At 29.7% G+C, this 20,158-nt stretch overlaps 1 protein-coding gene and 1 long non-coding RNA gene across 2 annotated transcripts in view; one reads left to right on the top strand and one right to left on the bottom strand.

The window, feature by feature from the left end:
• The window catches only part of LOC106688092 (uncharacterized), a gene marked incomplete in the record, with an annotated part of 90,803 nt that overhangs the window by 4,994 nt on the left and 65,651 nt on the right, over positions 1–20,158 (top strand). Inside the window, 2 exon segments of the mRNA XM_067047220.1 lie at positions 7,929–8,019; positions 12,298–12,405. Of these exon segments, the coding sequence (XP_066903321.1) occupies positions 7,929–8,019; positions 12,298–12,405 (199 nt within the window).
• LOC136795717 (uncharacterized) lies at positions 2,397–7,541 on the bottom strand. The gene is made up of 2 exons (XR_010843368.1): positions 7,203–7,541; positions 2,397–2,661 (listed from the first exon to the last, which is right to left on the bottom strand). It is a non-coding gene; the product is annotated as an uncharacterized lncRNA (long non-coding RNA).

Below are 20,158 nucleotides of genomic sequence, written 5' to 3'. Positions count from 1 at the left end.
CAGGGTAGTCTCACATGACTTTTCGTGACGGGCTTTATGATCCGACCTGTTAAACAGTATGCTACAATACCGACACTTATTTGACGACGTTATTAGATGCAACAAGATTTAGGAGGTAGTGTTAACGCATGCACGCTTGAACACAGAATGAAGCAGAGTTCAAATAAACGGTCCTATTCATCGCTCAGTTTGTTAATGCTTTAGGGATTATACAAGTTCAAAGTTCCTTGTTTACATTCATCGAAGGGATTAGAAGATAAAGGTCTACATATCAGTGTCTATATTTTAGGTTTAACCAGTTCAAATTATTCACATTGTTTACACTAAAAGATTAAAAACAGAGGGAATAAGGGTCAAAGGCGAAATTATTAAAAGATAAGAGAGATTAAAATGTCCTACTTAGTAACAGATCTATTTATCTCCAAAATGGCGTACGGAGGTTATAATATAAGAAATGGTTACCTTCGATGGGTGGTGGAGGTAAACAAAATAAAAATAAAATGACGTAAATTTGAATTTAAATCTTCCGCCATAGGTCACGTGACCAGTGGTTAAGATAGGGTCGAGGCTCAAAGGTTAAGGTCACGGGAGTGGTTAAGGTAGGTTCGAGGCTAGGGTCCAAAGTCCAAGGCCACGGGAGTGATCAAGGTAGGGTCGAGGCTAGGGTCCAAAGTCCAAGGTCACGGGAGTGGTTAAGGTAGGGTCAAAGGTCAAGGTCACCGGAGTGGTTAAGGTAGGGTCAAAGGTAAATTTGAATTTAATTTAAATTCTTATTTAATATTTACATTGTTTACACTAAAAGATTAAAAACAGAGGGAATAAGGGTCAAAGGCGAAATGATTAAAAGATAAGAGAGATTAAAAAGTCCTACTTAGTAACAGATCTATTTATCTCCAAAATGGCGTACGGAGGTTATAATATAAGAAGTGGTTACCTTCGATGGGTGGTGGGGGTAAACAAAATAAAAATAAAATGACGTCCGAGCAGCCCCTGTTGACGGTTACGTGACTTAAAAGAGGGCGTGGCCTAATGATCATGTGAGTGAGGTTATGTCGAACTAAATTTAAATTTAAATCTCCCGCCAGGGAGTCACATGATCGAATACTAGCCTCCGATTGGCTGCCTAATGATCACGTGACAGACCACGTGAGTGGTTAAGGGTAGGTCGAAGTAAAAATTTAAATTCAAACCCCCCCCCCATAGGTTACGTGACCAGTGGTTATGGTAGGTTCTAGGCTAGGGTTCAAATCCAAGGTCACGCGAGTGGTTAAGGTAGGGTCAAAGGTCAAAGCTCAAAGCTCACGGGAGTGGTTAAGGTAGGGTCAAAGGTCAAGGTCACCGGAGTGGTTAAGGTAGGGTCAAAAGTAATCTTATGGTTAATCTAATGGTTAAGGTAGGGTCTCTTTCGCATTTTTGTCGATTGTGTCTGTCTATCCATCTGGATTTTGGCCTCCTACAGGGTCTCTTACTTTCTATACTAGCATTCAATTTTATGTAGAGGAGTCCTAATGGTTTGCTTTCAGCCACAGGTCCCACCCATCTTAACCTCCTTGCCTTCATATCATGAGATATTGACTGTCCAGTCTCTGCAAGCAGTTCAATGTTAGTTCATATCCTACTCGTGTTAAGGCTCTGATCCCAGATAGCTCCTGCAATTGTACCGAGGACTTTCCATTTAAATCTCTCGATCCTTCTTTCTAGGGAACCTTTCAAAGCCTAGGATTTGCAGCCGCATCTCAGAGCTGGCTTTATCATGGCATTCTACACCCCTAGTTAAAGATTGTTCGGGATTTCATTATTCTTGACAGACAGAAGACTTTGTTCTCGCTTGTTATTGGCTGGTCTATCCGTTCCGTCATCCGGACTCCTTTGATTACTTATTGATGTTATTGTGGAGCCGAGAATCCCCTTGTCCTATTGATCCATAAATTAAAATGAACCAAGAATGAAATGATTGCTTGAAGAAAGATTAAACAGACTGTCACTGATGTACAAAACTTAATCGAATTTAAGAAGAGATTCACGATTTTCTGATCTATAAAAGTATCTCTTATAATTTTTTTTTCTTTTTAACGTTTATATCTTTTCAATAAATATTATTTTATTGATTATAACTACCGTGGTCTATAAACCAAAGTTGTACAGAAAATAATTGAAATAGTGCACAAAGACCCTACTTTGTTAAATATGGCTCTTTTAATAATCTTAAATGGAATCTACATCGAATATTAGTAAAAAAAACGATTTTTCAAAAATATAACATGGGCCATAGTCGACTGAACATTCAGTTTATCAGTTGAGAAGTAAGAACATCGCTAAAAATATTTGAGATAATAAATTCAGTATTAAAAAAAAAATATATTGGGTAATTTTGAGACTTAATTTAAAATCAAAACCCTGTTATATTGTTTATTTGCATTTTCTCTCAACGCTTAATTTGTTTTAAAAAATGTATTATCCTCTGAAATATAATAAATTTTCGGCTGTTTACTGCATTTTTGCAACTTTCGATCCTGGATTTGACTTTTTAGGATGAGTTTCCAGACAGACAGCGAAGGCTTCTAAGCCACTCTTCGGCTTTTCTTGGAGCTGTATTTGAATCTTTCCTGTTGCTATCTATCTTTGTAGTGAAAGCTTGTGCTGTTGAAGTTGATAAAATTCCTGAACAAAACGACAAAATATATGTTAGTAAATGTTAATTAACTATTTGGTTACAATTCTATAATTACTTCTAAATAGGAATCCTCAGTGATAATATGATGATTCAAATTTACTATAGTACACAAAAAATAAAACAATGTTAATTAATTGAAACTACATTGATAGTTTCAAATAAAACTATATTAATTAAATTATATTAGTCGAATAAAACAGTACTAATTTATACTGATTTAAAACTATATTAATTAAGGCGTTCGGTCGTAAAATATGGTAACAGACTCGATGAAAATTAGTGGGAAATCGATTTTTAAATTTTGAGGATAACATTTGGTACTTAGCTCGAACAATAATCAAAAAATTAAATCGTAAAATTATTTTGAGTAATTGATAAACGTGATGAGATAAAATCGAGTTCATTTTCAGTTTCAGGATATCAAGAATCTTATAAACCAGCCCAAATTATCAAATTAAATTTCAAAAAGTTACTTTTTTTGACCCCAACATATCCTGCTCAAAATTCAGCTAATAATCAATTTATTATCAAAAAGAAAAAAAATACAAGAATACAAATATTACTAGCTAAATCCAAACTGTGCTTTAAACTCACGGTTAAACAGAAAAATAAATAAAACACTGGAATTAATTCTAGACATTAATACATCAAAATAAATATGTATTCTAAATTTCAGACGATTACAACGGCTAGAACTAAAATATAAATCATGCATTACAACGTAAAATGTATTCCTTGATATTTTAAAGTTACTATAAAAAACCCGTTTTTGTTTTACAATTATTTCTTTTATATTAGAATATAAATTTCGTTTATATTTCGCATATAACATTTGGAAAGAAAGTATTGAAAACAAAAATAATGCAGGATTTTTATATTTATTGAAATTATGATACATCTTAACTTCCATATATACATTTAGTAAAAATATAACTTGTGCGCTCCGGGCATCACACAGCTTTCACTTACTACTTGTTTCCCTCCTACTTAATAGTAGTTTGGTTTACGATTTATTTTTGTTTCCAAATCTGTTTTAACTATAGACTTTAGTTCAGCTAGTCGTCGTAAAATAAAGAATTCCCACGCCTTCCTTGTGTTCCTCATTGGAAACCATCACAGAAAATCTCTGATGCCAACGCACTGCCAACTGCACTGTATACTCCATAATTAATCGGTATAACACACTGTATAGTACTGTCACCTTGTTAAATTTGTAAAAATAAATTTAACGTAAATCCCTCTTTCTATATACATTATTATTAGAGATCTGGTTCTCGGGCAATTGCATTTCTTGTTCCATAGCTTCAAATCGAGGTGATAAATACAAAATATTAAATAATTTTATTAATAACGAAAGAATAAAAAAAAAAAATAGATGCATACGATCCGCTTTTGAGCCTTTACATAAATTTTAATCATGAAAATATTTACAAGTTTTATATTGAACGAAACTGGGAGTGTTGGAATTATTGTACGAGTTAGCCGAGTTTTAGGATTTTATGCCCGAAATTGCTTCTTTTTTTTAAAATTTTTAAATATGAACCCATTGTCTGATTTAAAAATCTGTTTGGAAATAACGAAAAAATAATAATACCATGAAATTAACAATGATTATGCAATCTAAATAACATGATTTCAATATTATAATTTCTGCGATTTGCACGAGTTGAGAACATACCGAAATCCCTCCGTTGCAACAGGGCTGTGCATGTTATTTCATATTTCATTTCGTTGTTTAACATCTCATATAATATAAACCTATTATCTATCCAATTCACGACCGATGGTATAATATATTGAAATCAAAAGTTCCAACTTTTGGCTGTTTTTGAACTGAATAGAACGACTTTGATATCATTTTTTTAGTCTAAATTACATGATTTTAAATTTAATAACATGCAATTGAATGCTGAATATGTATGAATAATCACAACACATAGCAACTTACTTTAACCAGAGAGAGGGTCATAATGGTATTATACAGGCATGTAGAGAAATTAACCATTGGTAGCATTCCAAACACATTTCTCCACTATAGGGTCTCGAGGCCATCTTCTTTTCATACGCCTCGGAGGATTGTCAGGAATAAAGGAGGAAGCAGGGTTAGAAACCAATGGGTTTGAGAGTTTATAATGGAAGGATTGGTATCTGTTTCGGGCTAGATCGGTTACATAAGGAACATTTCGAAGGATTACGGATTGTAAGGATTGGATACGAGAGGAATTCGAAGGTTTAGTGGAGCCCAAAGCTCAACTCCTTATTTCGAGATAGGTCTTATTATTGTCATGTAGATCATTCTTTTGTAATTAATTGGAAGTTTAGACCGTTTGTCTAGTTAAGTGCTGTAATGGTCGGAATCTACGTACAGTTTCCTGTCCTTTGAATCTTGTGTGAGGATTTCAAGTTAATCGTTTGTCAAGATGTCCAAGGTAGCGGATCTGATCTACAGGGGTAGCATTATTAAAGTATGCTGTAGGGCACTTGGAAGGTTTACGAAGAAGAGTGAAAGTGATTTGATGGGATTTATTTTTATCCTCCAATTTAGGCACCATTCTTCGAGTGTTGTGATATAAGATTGGAGAGTTTGGGATGCAATCAAAGGGTTATTAATAACTGTGATCACACATGTGTCTTCGGCATACGAGCACCTATGGATTTAGCCACAGAATTTCTTTCCAAGCTTATTTCAAACGCTCTCTGTAGGTCTGGAAATAGCTTAAAAGAGTTAAAATTAAAAAGATACAAATGAAAGAAGCCAAGCCAATCACTCCGTTTCAATTCTTACATGGAACAGCTCCTCCCACCTTGAACTTACGTACATAGATTCAGGATCTCCTTACATCTTTCAAGTTCAAGCCGTACGTAAGCCGTTTAAATAATCCATGTCTCAAGTGAGGCATCATTCTTACAACATCCAAAAATCTATTGTCTTTTTCAAATAATTATCTCGAATTGGGGCAATCAATCATCAGCGAACACCATTCAATGCGCGTACTCTGGGTCAACTGATTTGACTGGACCGTCCATTTCTTGCGAACACTGCTGAGATCGTATTAAAATCAAAGATAAATATTTTTATTCATGTGTTATTCATCACATATTATTTGCATCAAATGACTTGTGACTTAATACTAAGGTGATGTCCTTTTAACATAATTTTATTGTGAATGCAAGCACGAAAAGCATGGTGGACGGACGTTTTTATTTTTGTATATTATTTTTCTTCGCTGGGTAATCCATATTTAGGACTTGAAAGATAAGTCGCCACTTCCATGAAAATGCTGCACCGACGAGTGCCGTCACCGTATACTAAGGATACGATTTGGTATTGTGGTATTTGTACCGAACATATGAAGTTCAAAAATATCTTTAATTTTCTTTTCCTCACTTATCAACATATGCCACATCTATATTACAGTTCATATTTGTTTATATTCCACTTCGATAGATATGATTCCTTTTGGATTACACATAACTCCTGATAATATAAAAAAGTGCTTTCTGCACTGTACATTTCTATAAAACCAGCCACTTTTCAAACTGCACTAGCTTTTATGAAGATATGGAATGCGAATTTGTAGACTGTATATGATTTAAAACTGAACCTCCATGTCTCATGTAATCACAAAGTTCATTAGTTACCTGATTGCATTTCAGGAGAGCTTTGAATGTAGTGATTGGTGTAACCCAAAGAATCCAATACTCAATCGCAAGCCTCTTCATTTTTTTTTTCCAATTCTGATACATAAAGATGTTGTTTGGAAACTCAAAAAGTAACTTGATGCATTTTTTTTTTATAAAGTTAGTCTTGCTGATCCCATGGCGGATTTGTAGATCTATCTTCAGTTTCTAGAGTTTGATTAAGTTCGAAGATGCACATATAGCTCTTTATAAATGTACAGTTCTGTTGACTAAATGGTTGAAAGAATGCAATCTGAGAGTATGTCCATTTTCATACTCCTTAGAAAAGCTGAAAAGAAACATTTATAATAGGGGATATAAGGATGTAGAAGCAATTGGTGCTTGGTTTCTCAAGACTCTAAGGTCCATTCTAAATTAACGAATCAGTAACTTGATTATTAAAACTGAAAGAAACATATAGTAATCTTACCTTGTTATAAAACAGAAACAAAAAAATTCAAACGATCGTAAAATTGGAGTGAATCAACCATCACTTACATTTTTACAAATGTTTTGAAAATGTCTTTAATTTTGGTTGTGTTGGCAACAATCCTCGACCATATGATCATTAAAAGTAGGATATAGTTGGGTTTTATAACCTTTATATTTGTCTTAGAGACTAAAAATTTAAATTCTATTTCGCTTTCTCGTAATAATTTAGAGTGTTCTTGTTTAAATTGCGCCTTTTATTGAATATCATTAGTGAGTGCACTTCTGACTTTTTTCTTTTCTGAAAATAGTTCGATAAAATCTACATCGCATGGTTACGTTATTTAATATTTAAAATTTAAAAAAATCCGGTAATATTAAAGATATTCCGTTGGATCTTTTAAAAGTAACATCTTACCATTATTTAGATTACGCAGAATGGGAAGGTTATCCTTTGAGGTTATAAACTTGTTCTTGTCTGAGCGAGATTGTGATGGCCCCGCAATAAAATAATTATTGTTCCTTATTTATAACATGTCACTATCCCACAACACATATCAGGATTTATCTCTATAATTCTTAATTCAAAGTATTTTGCAAAATCATCTACACTGTTTCTATTTGTAACAAAAGAAACTATTAAGACATCACTGAAATACAAAGATAGACAATATGGACGACTTCCTTTTTTAAGTGCAATATATTCAGTACATGACGCCATAAGTTGTTACATTAATCATTACGATCAGTTGTTTCCACAAACATAAAATTTTAATCAGTAAGTAAACAGCTGTTAAGTAATGAATGCATTTTTTTCTTTAAAATTATTGAATTTTTAATTTAGCTATACTTATAAGACATTTATTAGTTATAAGTCATAAATTATTTTAATTTTTTGAAAAATATTAATTATATTTATCTATTAAATTTTATTTTTTCTTTATTTATTCACTTTTTTTTTAAAAACTTCGATCGTCCTTTTTTATACTACGTTTGTAAGTATTATTAAGAATACGTGTTGAAGATGAAAAATGAGTCTTCAATGCGATTTCAGAACCCAAGAACCAATTATGGTATATATTGAATATAAAAACATTTTTGGTGACTATTTTGCAATTATATACTACTCACAAATATTTGTTAGGTGTGCCGGCCAGTAAATCTTCAAGTATACCCAGAAACCCTTAGAGCAACGCTACTGCAACCACCAATAGCTCAACAACCAGAAGTACAAGGTAACAACAAACATCACTATATACATATGTTCAAAACAAAAAAAATGGTGATAGCAATTAATGTTTTTTTTCATCATAAATAGTAACGGTGATTCTGAGCGTAGTTGCTTCAACATAACCTGTACATATAGTGTGTCAGTATCTCAACTGTGCCTTAGAAGTTGAACCTAAAAATTAACCTCAATAATTTCTCTTCTTACGTCAAATTTGCTTCATTAAGAAGTATTCACATGTTCATCAGAAATTAATCACGAAATTTTTGTATCATACATAATATTTCTGAATCTGGATTACGTGAATGAATACGAGAGGTGAAACAGATTTGGGATCCTCAGATTCCTCCTTGGTAAAGTGTTTCTATTTAATTTGTTTAATTTATTTTCGACAAGAATTCCTTTATTTATCAATAATGATTGTTTTTACCTGAAAACTACCACTACAATAACCATTCTTCTAAGTGTAGCTAATATTGCGAGAGGGAACATAGGTCTTCATATTTTTCTCAGTTCTTTTTACCCAGAAGGTTTTTCTTATTTATTGAGTGTTTGCTTTATATACCCTATAACTTGAAAGAACCCGGATTAACTTTCTATTCTTATATTTATGGTGACATCAGATACACATTTAGTCCTAACATAACTGACGCGTCATTTATATCGCATCTTGAATCCATCTATTCAAATTTTTAAAAATCTGTTTAAACTGAATTTAATAAAGTCTTAGAAGTTAACCTCAGAATAAATGGAATACCTTATCGTATGGTTATTATAACCTATTCTGCATTAACCTTAAACAATGGCGCATCTTCTGTGGATAATATCATAAAAAATTCAGGCGTGGTGTCATTATTTTGAACCTTGATTTGGCCATTTTATTTACTCTTTCTGAAGCATTTATATCTCGTTCCTTTATTACATACGCTTCCAATATTTTGTCTTACTTTTTTCTATGAAGACATGGATACCATAAATAGTTCTAATTTTGCATGTATTCCTATAGCGCAAATTCTCTGTAATATTTTGCGCTCTTCAGTTGTCTATATATAATTTCATTATATATAGACAATTGAATTATACCTCATTGGTCTACCTCAAAGAGAATGAAACCAAAATTTTAAGAACATTATATATAATTATCGCAGTGTTTAATTAGTTACTACAATTAAAAATTTTCTAGAAAAAAAATCTTTTATTAAATTAATAGTTATTCATACTTGGAAGGGGGGGGGGGAAGCTGCCCCTCTTGTTCCGCTCTGGGTACGCCCTTGTTGCAGCTTGTATACATCGTTGTAGTTGAAGTTTCGTCATTATTTTTTATAGTATTTCATTGGCTATAAATTTATTTTTATTCTTTTGTATAATTATGAATTCCTTTAATTTTCACAAAGTTCGAAATTTATTCGTATCTTGATTCTCAACAGGGACGTCGTTATGAGGGAGATATCATCTTACCCAATAATTTGAAAATTAGTAAAGTTGAAAACTTATTTTTAACTGCAAAAATTCTGGAAAAACATTGCTCAGAGCCGGTTGTTATACTCAAAAGGTTATTAAGAGAGATAAATTTTCCAAAATTGTTTAGGAAAAGGTTAAAATTTTAGATAATATTCCTCGAATTCCAAGTAAGTTCAAAATTGTGAGGAAATTTCCCTTCCTTCTAATAAATTGAAGCAACTTACCTGATCCTCAACATACAATTTCTACGAATATTTTTTAAGCTATTTATTTTTGTCTCATATTTCGTAATTTCTGAATATTTTATTTCCATCATGGGTATCAATAATACTTATTAATTATGGGAATCAAAACACCAGGGTCCGTGGTACTTTATCTACTAACAAAACATCATTTTAAACTTTATACTAATAATAATAACAAGTTATTTCTATCTTAAAAAAACAAAACCTGATTAAAGGTTGTAAGTTACTTTTACTTCCTTTTTGCATAAGGAAAGTATGCAATTAAAAAAGTAACATTTTTTCTCAGGATTGTTGAGTGGTTGGTACACCTCTTCAGAATGATTTTTGTTTTTGAGAAATTTATTTCATGATAGTTGAATGTCACAAAACATGGTTCCAGGTTATTATTTTTTATGTTATTATATTATTAAGTATTATTATTTTATGGATGATTAAATGTTCTATAGAAGAACATTTTTGCTCTTGAGAAATTTTAAAGCAGAAAGACTTACGCTTAATCCTGTCGTGTACTAAAATTAGTGCAGGAAGGATTATCCAGTTAACAAATTATTTGAGTCAAGTACTGATTGGAATCAGTTAAAACTTAAAAATAATGAAGTGCTAAAAAAAATAAGTCTGGAAAGACCTGTAGGCTATGTAGGAAGAAGATTAAACTGATGTCTTTCACCAAAGAAATAGAAGTAGGATTTTTTTATCCTTTTAATTTAATACTCATTAATTCTAATTATTTAAACTATTAAAATAAATAATTTAATTTCTATCCATTTTAGTCTTAACACATTTTATTTTTCTTACAAGTCCGACGTTTCGGCCAATCCGGCCATCCTCAGGGACAGTCTTATTCGTATTTAAAACTCAACTTCATGCAGGCTTTTCTGCCCAGGTCAAAACAACAATTAATTCTTTGATGTAAAAAATGTTTCCTTCTGTTTTAACTAGTTTAATAAATAATGATAAAAGTTCTAACATAACATTAGGGCTAATTTCTAAAAATAACATAAAAATTCTTCTTTTATCTCATTGAAAGCTGCTTCGAACCACTTCATACTGGATACAGTTCCATCTTATTTTATTTATAATCTTAAACACTTTCTTGAGACTGGTTAATTTTGTTAAAATAAATAATTTAATTTCTATCCATTTTAGTCTCAACATTTTATTGTTTTTTATCATACACAGTTTGAAGTGGTTCGAAACAGCTTTCAATAAGATAAAAGAAGAATTATTATTTTTTTAGAAATTAGCTCTAATGTTATGTTAGAACTTTTATCATTATTTATTAAACTAGTTAAAACAGAAGGAAAAATTTTTTACATCAAAGAATAAATTGTTGTTTTGACCTGGGCAGAATAGCCTGCATGAAGTTAAGTTTTTAAATCATGTAGTTCCAAAATTGTATTAAGATTTTCCCTGAGGATGGCCGGATTGGCCGAAACGTTGGGCTTGTAAGAAAAATAAAATGTGTTGAGACTAAAATGGATAGAAATTAAATTATTTATTTTAAAAAAATTAACCAGTCTCAAGAAAGTGTTTAAGATCATATTTAAACTATGTTTAACACAATTATGATTGTCTCATATCCTCAAAATCATAAACATATAAATCTTACAGATCAGACAAAATACAAACAATACTCTTGTAAATTGTTGCATTCCTCCTTTTTTTTAAAAAAAAAAACTCTGAAGATATTTCTCAAAGAGACTTAAATATATAGTGAGTACCAGTGGGTATATTATAACAACCAAAGAAGTATAGCAGAATAAATGCTAAAAAAAAATAATCCAAAATCATGATATATCCTGTAGTCACAGGTAAGATGACCTGTGGTCATCTATACAAACATGAACTCACCAGCAATCAACTTAGTAAGTTCTTAAAAAAAGTGTAGATGTAGAGGAGATGAAAAAGGATGATCCTTTAATGATCCTGGATCTTTAACAAGGAGAAAAATGAGCTTTATGACATATATATATATATGTGTGTGTATATATACTGCAAAATTGTTTACTCCAATGAGAGAGAATATGGTGGTTGGTAAAGTGAACATGGTTGTGCTCCCTAAAGTATGAAAAGTATGATGGATATTCATGTGGTAAATGAATAAACATGTTCAGGCTGACTAAACAATGTAGAAATAAACCTGAGGAGGTGAACATGTTTAAGTAGAAAGAAAGGAAGAAAATTGTGTATATAGCTAAGATTCTTCATATATAATATCACAGAAAATTAGGGTACATTTTAATGGAAGTTTGATCCAAAATATCCAAGATTAAAGGATTTTTAGATAAATATATTTAAAACTAAGAATTATCTTTCATAAATTATAAATATATCTACAGGAAACTGGAATATAACAATAAATCAGATGTCTTGAACTTCTACTGTTTATATTTATTTATTTCCCAATCAGTAAAAAATACCTTTTTTGTTAACTACATAGTATTTTCTACCTAATATTTCAATTTCATCAAATAAAGCAATTTTCAACATAATGCTGATGAAATCACTATAAAAATGTGATTTAGATATTAATGATTCATAATTTTTTTTTTTTTAATTCAAAATATATATTTTAACAGTTCTGACTATGACCACCAGAGAACTTCAAAATGTCCTAAATAGATGGTGGTCAGCAGCAAGACCAGGAAATAGGGTCTTCGAACAAGCGAACAAAGAATCTCATACAGGTAATTACATATACTTTTGTCATATTGAATATAAATTTTATATAAAAAAATTAAATAAAACCAAACGGATCATAAGATTATTTTAAGAGGAAGTTCTGTTTGTTAAACTCCTAAATTTCAAACATAAGACCGATCCTTAACATTTCTATGTATCTATATATCAGCTATCTGAAATTTTAGTCATTGCAGATAACTATTATTATAATCTTCCACAGTTCAATCTTGTACTCAACTAAATATAATTATGAATACTTAAACACCTTCCTAAAAAAGTATCAACATTATATATACAGTTAAACATTATATATATATATATATATATATAATGTACAGGCGCAATACCCTTTGTTATGAATGAGCTGACTAAGATTGTTGTAGCTGTGATGGTAATTTGTTTGCATGGTTTATGAGGCATTGAGTCAGATGAAATTTTATGATTTTCTCTTAAATGGAGTTCTTAGTTCAATATTGTGACAAATATATATAAAGGGTCAAGTTAACTGAGCTGAAAAAATTAAAACATTAGAAACGTAATTTCTATCCTTTAAAGAAGCTTTACAAATGTGATCTACAAAACATTTAAAATCTTTTTTAAACAAACTTGCATTATACAATACAAAATGCACAATCATCTTTACTATGATCTAGATGGTTAACAGCTGTAATCTACATTCTTGGGAATACTTTTTCCTTGCATCCAACTGCCTTGCTTCCTTGTGTCTTTCTGTTTTATGTCTCTGTCTAGTGGTTAAGTTCAGTATTCTTTGTCAACTGCCAATGCTTTTCATAGAAGTGCTACTTTGGATAAAATCATTATAGCCGCATTATTTTTTATTTTTTGGGAGGCGAGAGGTATATTACTTGCCCACTTCTGTACATAAAACTTCTTTTCCAACTTAATATTTCAACCATTCAAATGTGAATAGTATTTTGGTAAGGCAAAGAAGATCTATTCTCTTGCGGCTTAGGAGCCAGTATCGATATTCACTCTGAAAATTCTTTAGGTAGAACTTCTAAACCCAGGGTAATCATGAAACTAATACATTAATATTGGAGAATGTAGTGTAGCACTAGTACCTTCTATTTATTCAATGTTTACGGAATAGAACTTAAATTTATTGAAAACGGCCACCTTGGACTGAAGCTCCCATTGCTAGCCTGTAAGTCAGCCAAGTGTGTGAGATCCGAAGTCCATGAATCTATGTTTCACAGGATAATAATATTTCTAAGGAAAAATTAGTTCTTCTATTCATTATTCACATTTAATAGACAAATATTTGTCATTTTATAAATCATAAATAATACTTATTAGCTTATTAGGTATTATTAAATAAATTAATAATGTTCTGCGATTTAACCACGATTGCTTATTTATGTTAAAATCAAATAAAATATTCATATAAGAATAAGTTAAATACAATACATTTCATTGGCTATTAGCCATAATAGCCATAGTAAGATATTTATTATTTTACCAGTTTATTTTGGTAAAAAAAAAAGTCTTATGTCTACAATCATAGGGTTGACATAAACAGTTGTGATCATTAAAAATATTAATCAGATGATTGCAGAGATCTTAGTTTAAATTTAAAAGGTTGTTAAATTTTTATTTTGTAACCAAAAATAAGTTACCAACTAAAAAATATTTTATCTAATAATAATGTATTTTATTAAAATTCCATCAAGACAGTTTTTATTACTTTAATATATACCTCTTAATTTCTTGAAGTATAAATCTCATTTCAATTAGAAAATTATTTTGTGATGAATCAATCAGAAAATTATTTAAACTTGATATACTCTTCCTTTCCCATCAATAGTACAACTGGAGGTGACGGATAAACTCAATTCTTTGTAAAATGTTATAAATAATGACATATATATGTTCAGAGGTTCTCATTATTCTAATTTATTTATTTACTTTGATATAAAAAGTACTAAGTATTAATTCATTTAATTTTTGATTTTTAGCTCATGATGCTCTTTTAAACAATTGATTATAGTCTAAAATGAATCCGTAACTGCTAAAATTTGTTAACAAAACATCATGATTTCTTTCTCAAAAAAATCATTGCATGTTAATTTAATAGAAGTTTTATTTCATCAAAACTCCACGTAGCATATGTGAACATGATTTAGCTAAAAAAAAAATTCTAAATAAAGAACCAATTAAAGCTTAACAATATTTTTAAGTGAAGTATCGAGTTTTTGTTAAGCTTGGATAGAAACCTAAAATTAAGAAAGCATCAATTCAACAGAGATGATGTAAAAAAAAACTCTAATAAAAGTTATACAGGATATCTTCCACCCTCCACTTCTAGATAGTATTTTATATTTAAAAAAAAAACATTTTTACCCGATTTAAATAAATATAAATCTTAATTTGAATTCTTTTAACTTAATTTAATTTTCACTTAACTTTTTCTGAACTCCATTGATTTTTGTTTTATTTTTAAGTAAGTACTTTTTTTTTTTTTTTCATTTAGTCTCATTATGTACATTCAAAATATCTACTATTTTATTTATTTTTCTCTTTTGGATATTAGAAACTAGCTAACATAACTATAACCATTTTTAAAACTACAACCATAAAATTGTGAAAATAAAATATCATCCCTGTATCAATATTTACATCTAAATATGCCAATGTTAAGAAATAAACTATAAATTACTTACTTTTACCATCATTTTCAATGTAAACGAGTAATAATATAAAATGGTAGTAGTAAACGATTCATAATATACAATGGTTCATAAATCATATTATTTTCATTAATTTGCATCCATAACATTAATAGTATACAACATTGGATTCTTCAGGTTGCATATGAGCAACTTCTACATTTATTTTCTCTGTACATAAGAACTATTTTTAAACTATTTAATTCAAATTAAACATTAAAAATCACATTGAATGTTATAGTACCCATAAAACCTAAATTTTTTAAAAATATCAGGATACACTAATTAAATATTATTATAACTATCGAACTGATATAAATATTTTACCTCGATAACGATAATTACATGGATCTAATTATTCTATAAAAAATTTTCGTAATAAAAATTATTCTAAAATAAAAAATAAAAGGTTGCAGGAATACCTATATAACCCAAAATAAATTACTTTGACTACCACGAAATATCGGAGTAGAAAACTAATAATTAATTAAACAATATGTAATCATATAGTTTTATTTGAAATTAATAAGTAAATAAAAATTAATCATCTCAAATATAATACAGGCTGTGGTACATAATCATCAATATCATGGAAGCAGTAATGCAAGAGGTGTAACGACACGTCATCATATTGATTAAATAAACAACTTAATCACATTCCACCAGTGGTTACTAAATATCAATTTAATGTGTTATTGATGAACTAGATAACAATTTTTACTTACTTTTAAATAAATACAGGCTGAAATGTTCAATAATTTAGTTTAAATCAGATTGTCGAACTTTTACTACTTATACAGGAGGCTGTGTTGGCATTTCAGCCACTTGGTCAGCTGTAAATATTGCCAACTCATTTATTATGTTCGCAAAAGCAATTAAACTTTAATCAACTTATAATGAATTAATTAACAAAATCAATTTGTTGATCTACAGTATATGGACGTTAATATTAAAAACTTATCTTAAAATGAAATGCACGAAAATCAATACCTAAAAATATCTTGGAATTTATCGTCAAAATACGTACTCTTTACTGATTACTTTTCAATCGTTCAAAATGTCATAAGCAAATAAAATATTAACAAATTGCAAAAGATAAATAGAACTTTGTATAAATTTATTATATATGAATTTAAATACCAAATTTACGAAGAGTAAATTCCATGTATGAATATTTTGTTACGAAAAACAAAAAAATTAGGAGTAATGATAGAACAGATTAAAAATAATTCAGATTTAATTTTTTTTTTTTTACAGCGAAAGCTTTTATTCATTAGCATTGATAAAAGTAATATTTTAAGTTCAAGATATCGTATTTCCAAGTAGTACGAAGAAAGAAAGAAACTTACCAACTTTAGTTTTTTATCTGTCAGTAACATATCAAAAGAAATATCCTTAATTATCTAGATATATATAGAAATAAGCTCGGTCTTATCCAATTTAGAATTAAATGTGAGTAAAAATCATTACGCCAAAACGTAATGAAAGGTCCAGCTGGATCTCGTAATGTGACTATAACATGATCTAAAGTGCTTTGTCAATATATTAATGCGACCTCTATAATTAGATTCATAATCTTGATCGATTATAACCTCAACAGAACGTTTCGAAGAAATTAATGAAGTTAAAATATATGCAAGTATTTTACAAGTATTGACCTTTTAATGATCTAGAGTAACAATCCTGAAAGGAATTTGGACCTATAATAAGACTTCAAAGCATAAGGTTCATTGTGCAAAGGACCTTGGAAGGGGGTTCTGACGCTTTCATGTACAGTTAGGAAACTTTGCAAATGAACCCCGCAGGTTATTTTACAGAACGTTCTTTAAAACGTCAGTTTTGGCAACTAATATCGTTATAACCACTAAATAAGCATTAAATAACACTTAATACAACAAAATATAACATAAAAAATACCTGAAAGGCCTTTAATTTAGCTAGTAAAAATGTAAATTTAATCAACATTTCTAGAGGAACAGACTATACCGAAGACCTTGGGAACTCGATCCTAGCCTCGCTACAGGCTTGTCGTATCCTTTGTGACGTCACCATTAATGATGGCGCCTTTTTTTGTATAAACGTGAGCTGCGTTTCTATTGGTCGAGAACAGGATTTATCCGCCATCTTGGTCACGTGACTTCGAAGAGATGGAAAATGGGCCAGAAGAAAATGTGCACCCTGGTACGAGGCTAGTATGGTGTTTCCCCTGGCTTTCGAATCGAAGCAGCAAGAATTGTTCGTGCATATGTACAGTTCTTAGTTGAGTGAACGTAGTGTACTTTAGTGAATAGCGTTAAATGAAAGCTGATAATCGTGCTGAACAATATGTTATCTGTGTCTTATCAGTTAAATACCTGTATACAGTATACAAATGAATGAAACTTCTGAGAGAAACTTATGGCAGAAACAACGTAAATAATGGCGTTGCCCCCAGTTGCCGCCTTAACTAGCAGTACAATAACTGCAACCTCCTCTGAAGGTGATTATTATTAATAATAAAAGAGGGTAATTAATTGCATGGAGTGGATAGTTGTCACCTAATCAATTAGTTATGAATGTAACATGCATTAAATGTTTGATTTCTTGTGCTAAAATATTATAACTTATAATTAACAACTGTAATTTGGTATATTGATTTTTATTTTATTTTTACAGTATCATTGTTATTTCACGTAGTATAGATCCAGTTTATTATAGGTAACTGATTGATTACTGACTTCTGATCATGATATAATAATTCATTCTTGCCAGTCTTTCATTCATAAAATTTATACTTATTTTACAATTGGTTCCCTTCAGCATGAGTTCAGCATTAATTTATATTTTTCGTTATTTCGGCCTGGTTGATTTTAACTAAAACCCACTTTATGAAACAAACAGTTAGTGTATTCATTTATTTGCCGTTACCGTTAATTTTAATTTTATCAACTAATCAGCTGCAAATTTGAAGTCCATTTTGTTGTTATTGTATAAGGTTAGGAAAGTTAGTTTTTAAATTTCCTGTTATTTTAAGTTATCTTCTAGTATTAGAAGTTGAATTTGAGCTATGCCTATTCCTTCTGGTTTATAAATTTCTTTCCGTTAAAATAATACCATCATTATTTTGTACTATATCTACCAGATTCTATCTTGAATATATTTTTCAGTTTTTATTTTTAGATTATTAATGAGTTGAAACACAAGTCAAAGATTTTTTAAAATCCAAATTATTGAGTGTCAAGATATTAAAATGCATTAGTATTTTTCTTTTCATTTGTGGTTAAGTTTGTCTATTTTAGTTCTTTTCATTTTATACAGGATAAGTAAAATTTCATACAGTATAAAGTAATATTGAAGTGTAGCAGAACTCCTACCTATTGGCTTATAATTAAACATCCTTTGGATTAACCACTCTAATGATAAAATAATTATAACGATGAAGAAAATAAAGGTGATAGATGTTTTCATCACCAAAAAACAGAAGAGATTTTACATTACAAAATTCTGTAAATGTTTAAAATCAAAAGAAAATAACAAACTTCTTCGATAATTAACTTGTTAAGTTTGTTTGTATATTATACATACTTCCTCCATTTCTGTGTTTTGAAATTTATATTTAAACTGATTCATACATATGAAATGATATTGAACAGTGTTATTCTTCATTTCTGATAATTTTCCCCATTGAAGTTTAGTGCCTCGGATAAACAATCCAGATTTATGGTCCATAAGTAAGCGGTTAGCGGAGTTTTTGAAGTAATACTTGGAACTTCTGATAATGAATTTGAAAGTAATTAAAACTTTATACTACATTATTATTTACAAAATTTTAATCATCCATTCCAAAATCTTAATTACTCAATTTTTAAATTTAATGAATCCAATGTAGTGGTCACTGCAACAATTCTAAGTATATAAATGCTATTTCTTGTTCATGGTTTAATTTAGTTTCTTGTAGAACTAATTAATCTTCTTATTACATTTCTTATCATTTACATGGGTTTTAAACATTGTGGAGTATTAACATTTTTTTTCTTTATTTCTGTTACGAGGTTAGAAGCACAACATTTTATGCAACTGGTTAATGATTTTCATGCTCCTTATATTAATTAAATGTTATAGTTTTGCTCTCAACTACTTGTTATATCCATTGAGGTATCTGATCATTTACCAAATGGTTAAGGATGCTTAATAATTTGGAGGTTAGTTATCAGTAGTGCTCGATATTGCAGGTTTAATTTGGTTTTATGTCTGTTTATTGCATCATATTGTGTTATTAAGCTGCTTTTGGTGTCATATTGATTTTTGTGTTTTGGTTGCTTTTCTTTCCTTGTTATCAATGCTTTAAGAAAAATATGTTTTCTTTTATTTCTTGCCTGTGAACATTTCTTTGATTAACATCTTTTTATTTTATTTTACTCTAACTGCTTTTTATAATTATTGTTTAATATGTTGGTGTATAACATTATATCAACATAACCTGTATGCTATCTGATTGTAAGTCACTCTGCTTACAATTAATTTTTATATTTATTACATTTATACAATAAATAACTGTTCTTTATTGCTTCTGAATAAGTTTTTTCCCTTCATTTTGTCTAATAACAATCAACCTTACATTAGGGAATTGATTATTTTATTTGAGATCAATAATTATTTACATATGAATTTCTATCTTATCCTTAGTTTGTTGACATTAAGCTCATTAAGGGTTGATTACAGCTGTATTCTGTTTTAATGAAATTTCATTGCAAGTGCTCTGTGAAATAATGAAACAATACAATTATTACACAACACAAAAAACATAAACATAGTGTTCTATGTCTAGTTATATTATATTTCAACTTGGACTGCCAGTTTGGTGTAAAGCTATTAATTTTATTATTAGTTAATTATGAATTTGAAAGATTACAATGCGCCTTTATTTTTGACGTTAAACAATTTTACATTTGAGTTTTTTATCCTTATCTCAAAGGATGAAAATTAAAAATCTCACAGATGAATGTTTATGAAATAGCTGATTTCTTACAGTTCTATTCATTAAATTGTATTCCTGTGCTTAATTAAAATGTGCTTCTATAGAAATAGTGAG

The sequence above is a fragment of the Halyomorpha halys genome, unplaced genomic scaffold (genome assembly GCF_000696795.3).
Source record: "Halyomorpha halys isolate HHAL.00 unplaced genomic scaffold, Hhal_1.1 Scaffold1051.1, whole genome shotgun sequence".
Classification (NCBI taxonomy): domain Eukaryota; kingdom Metazoa; phylum Arthropoda; class Insecta; order Hemiptera; family Pentatomidae; genus Halyomorpha; species Halyomorpha halys.
The sequence above is the reverse complement of the archived record's forward strand: the minus strand, read 5'-3'. Positions and strand labels throughout refer to the sequence as shown.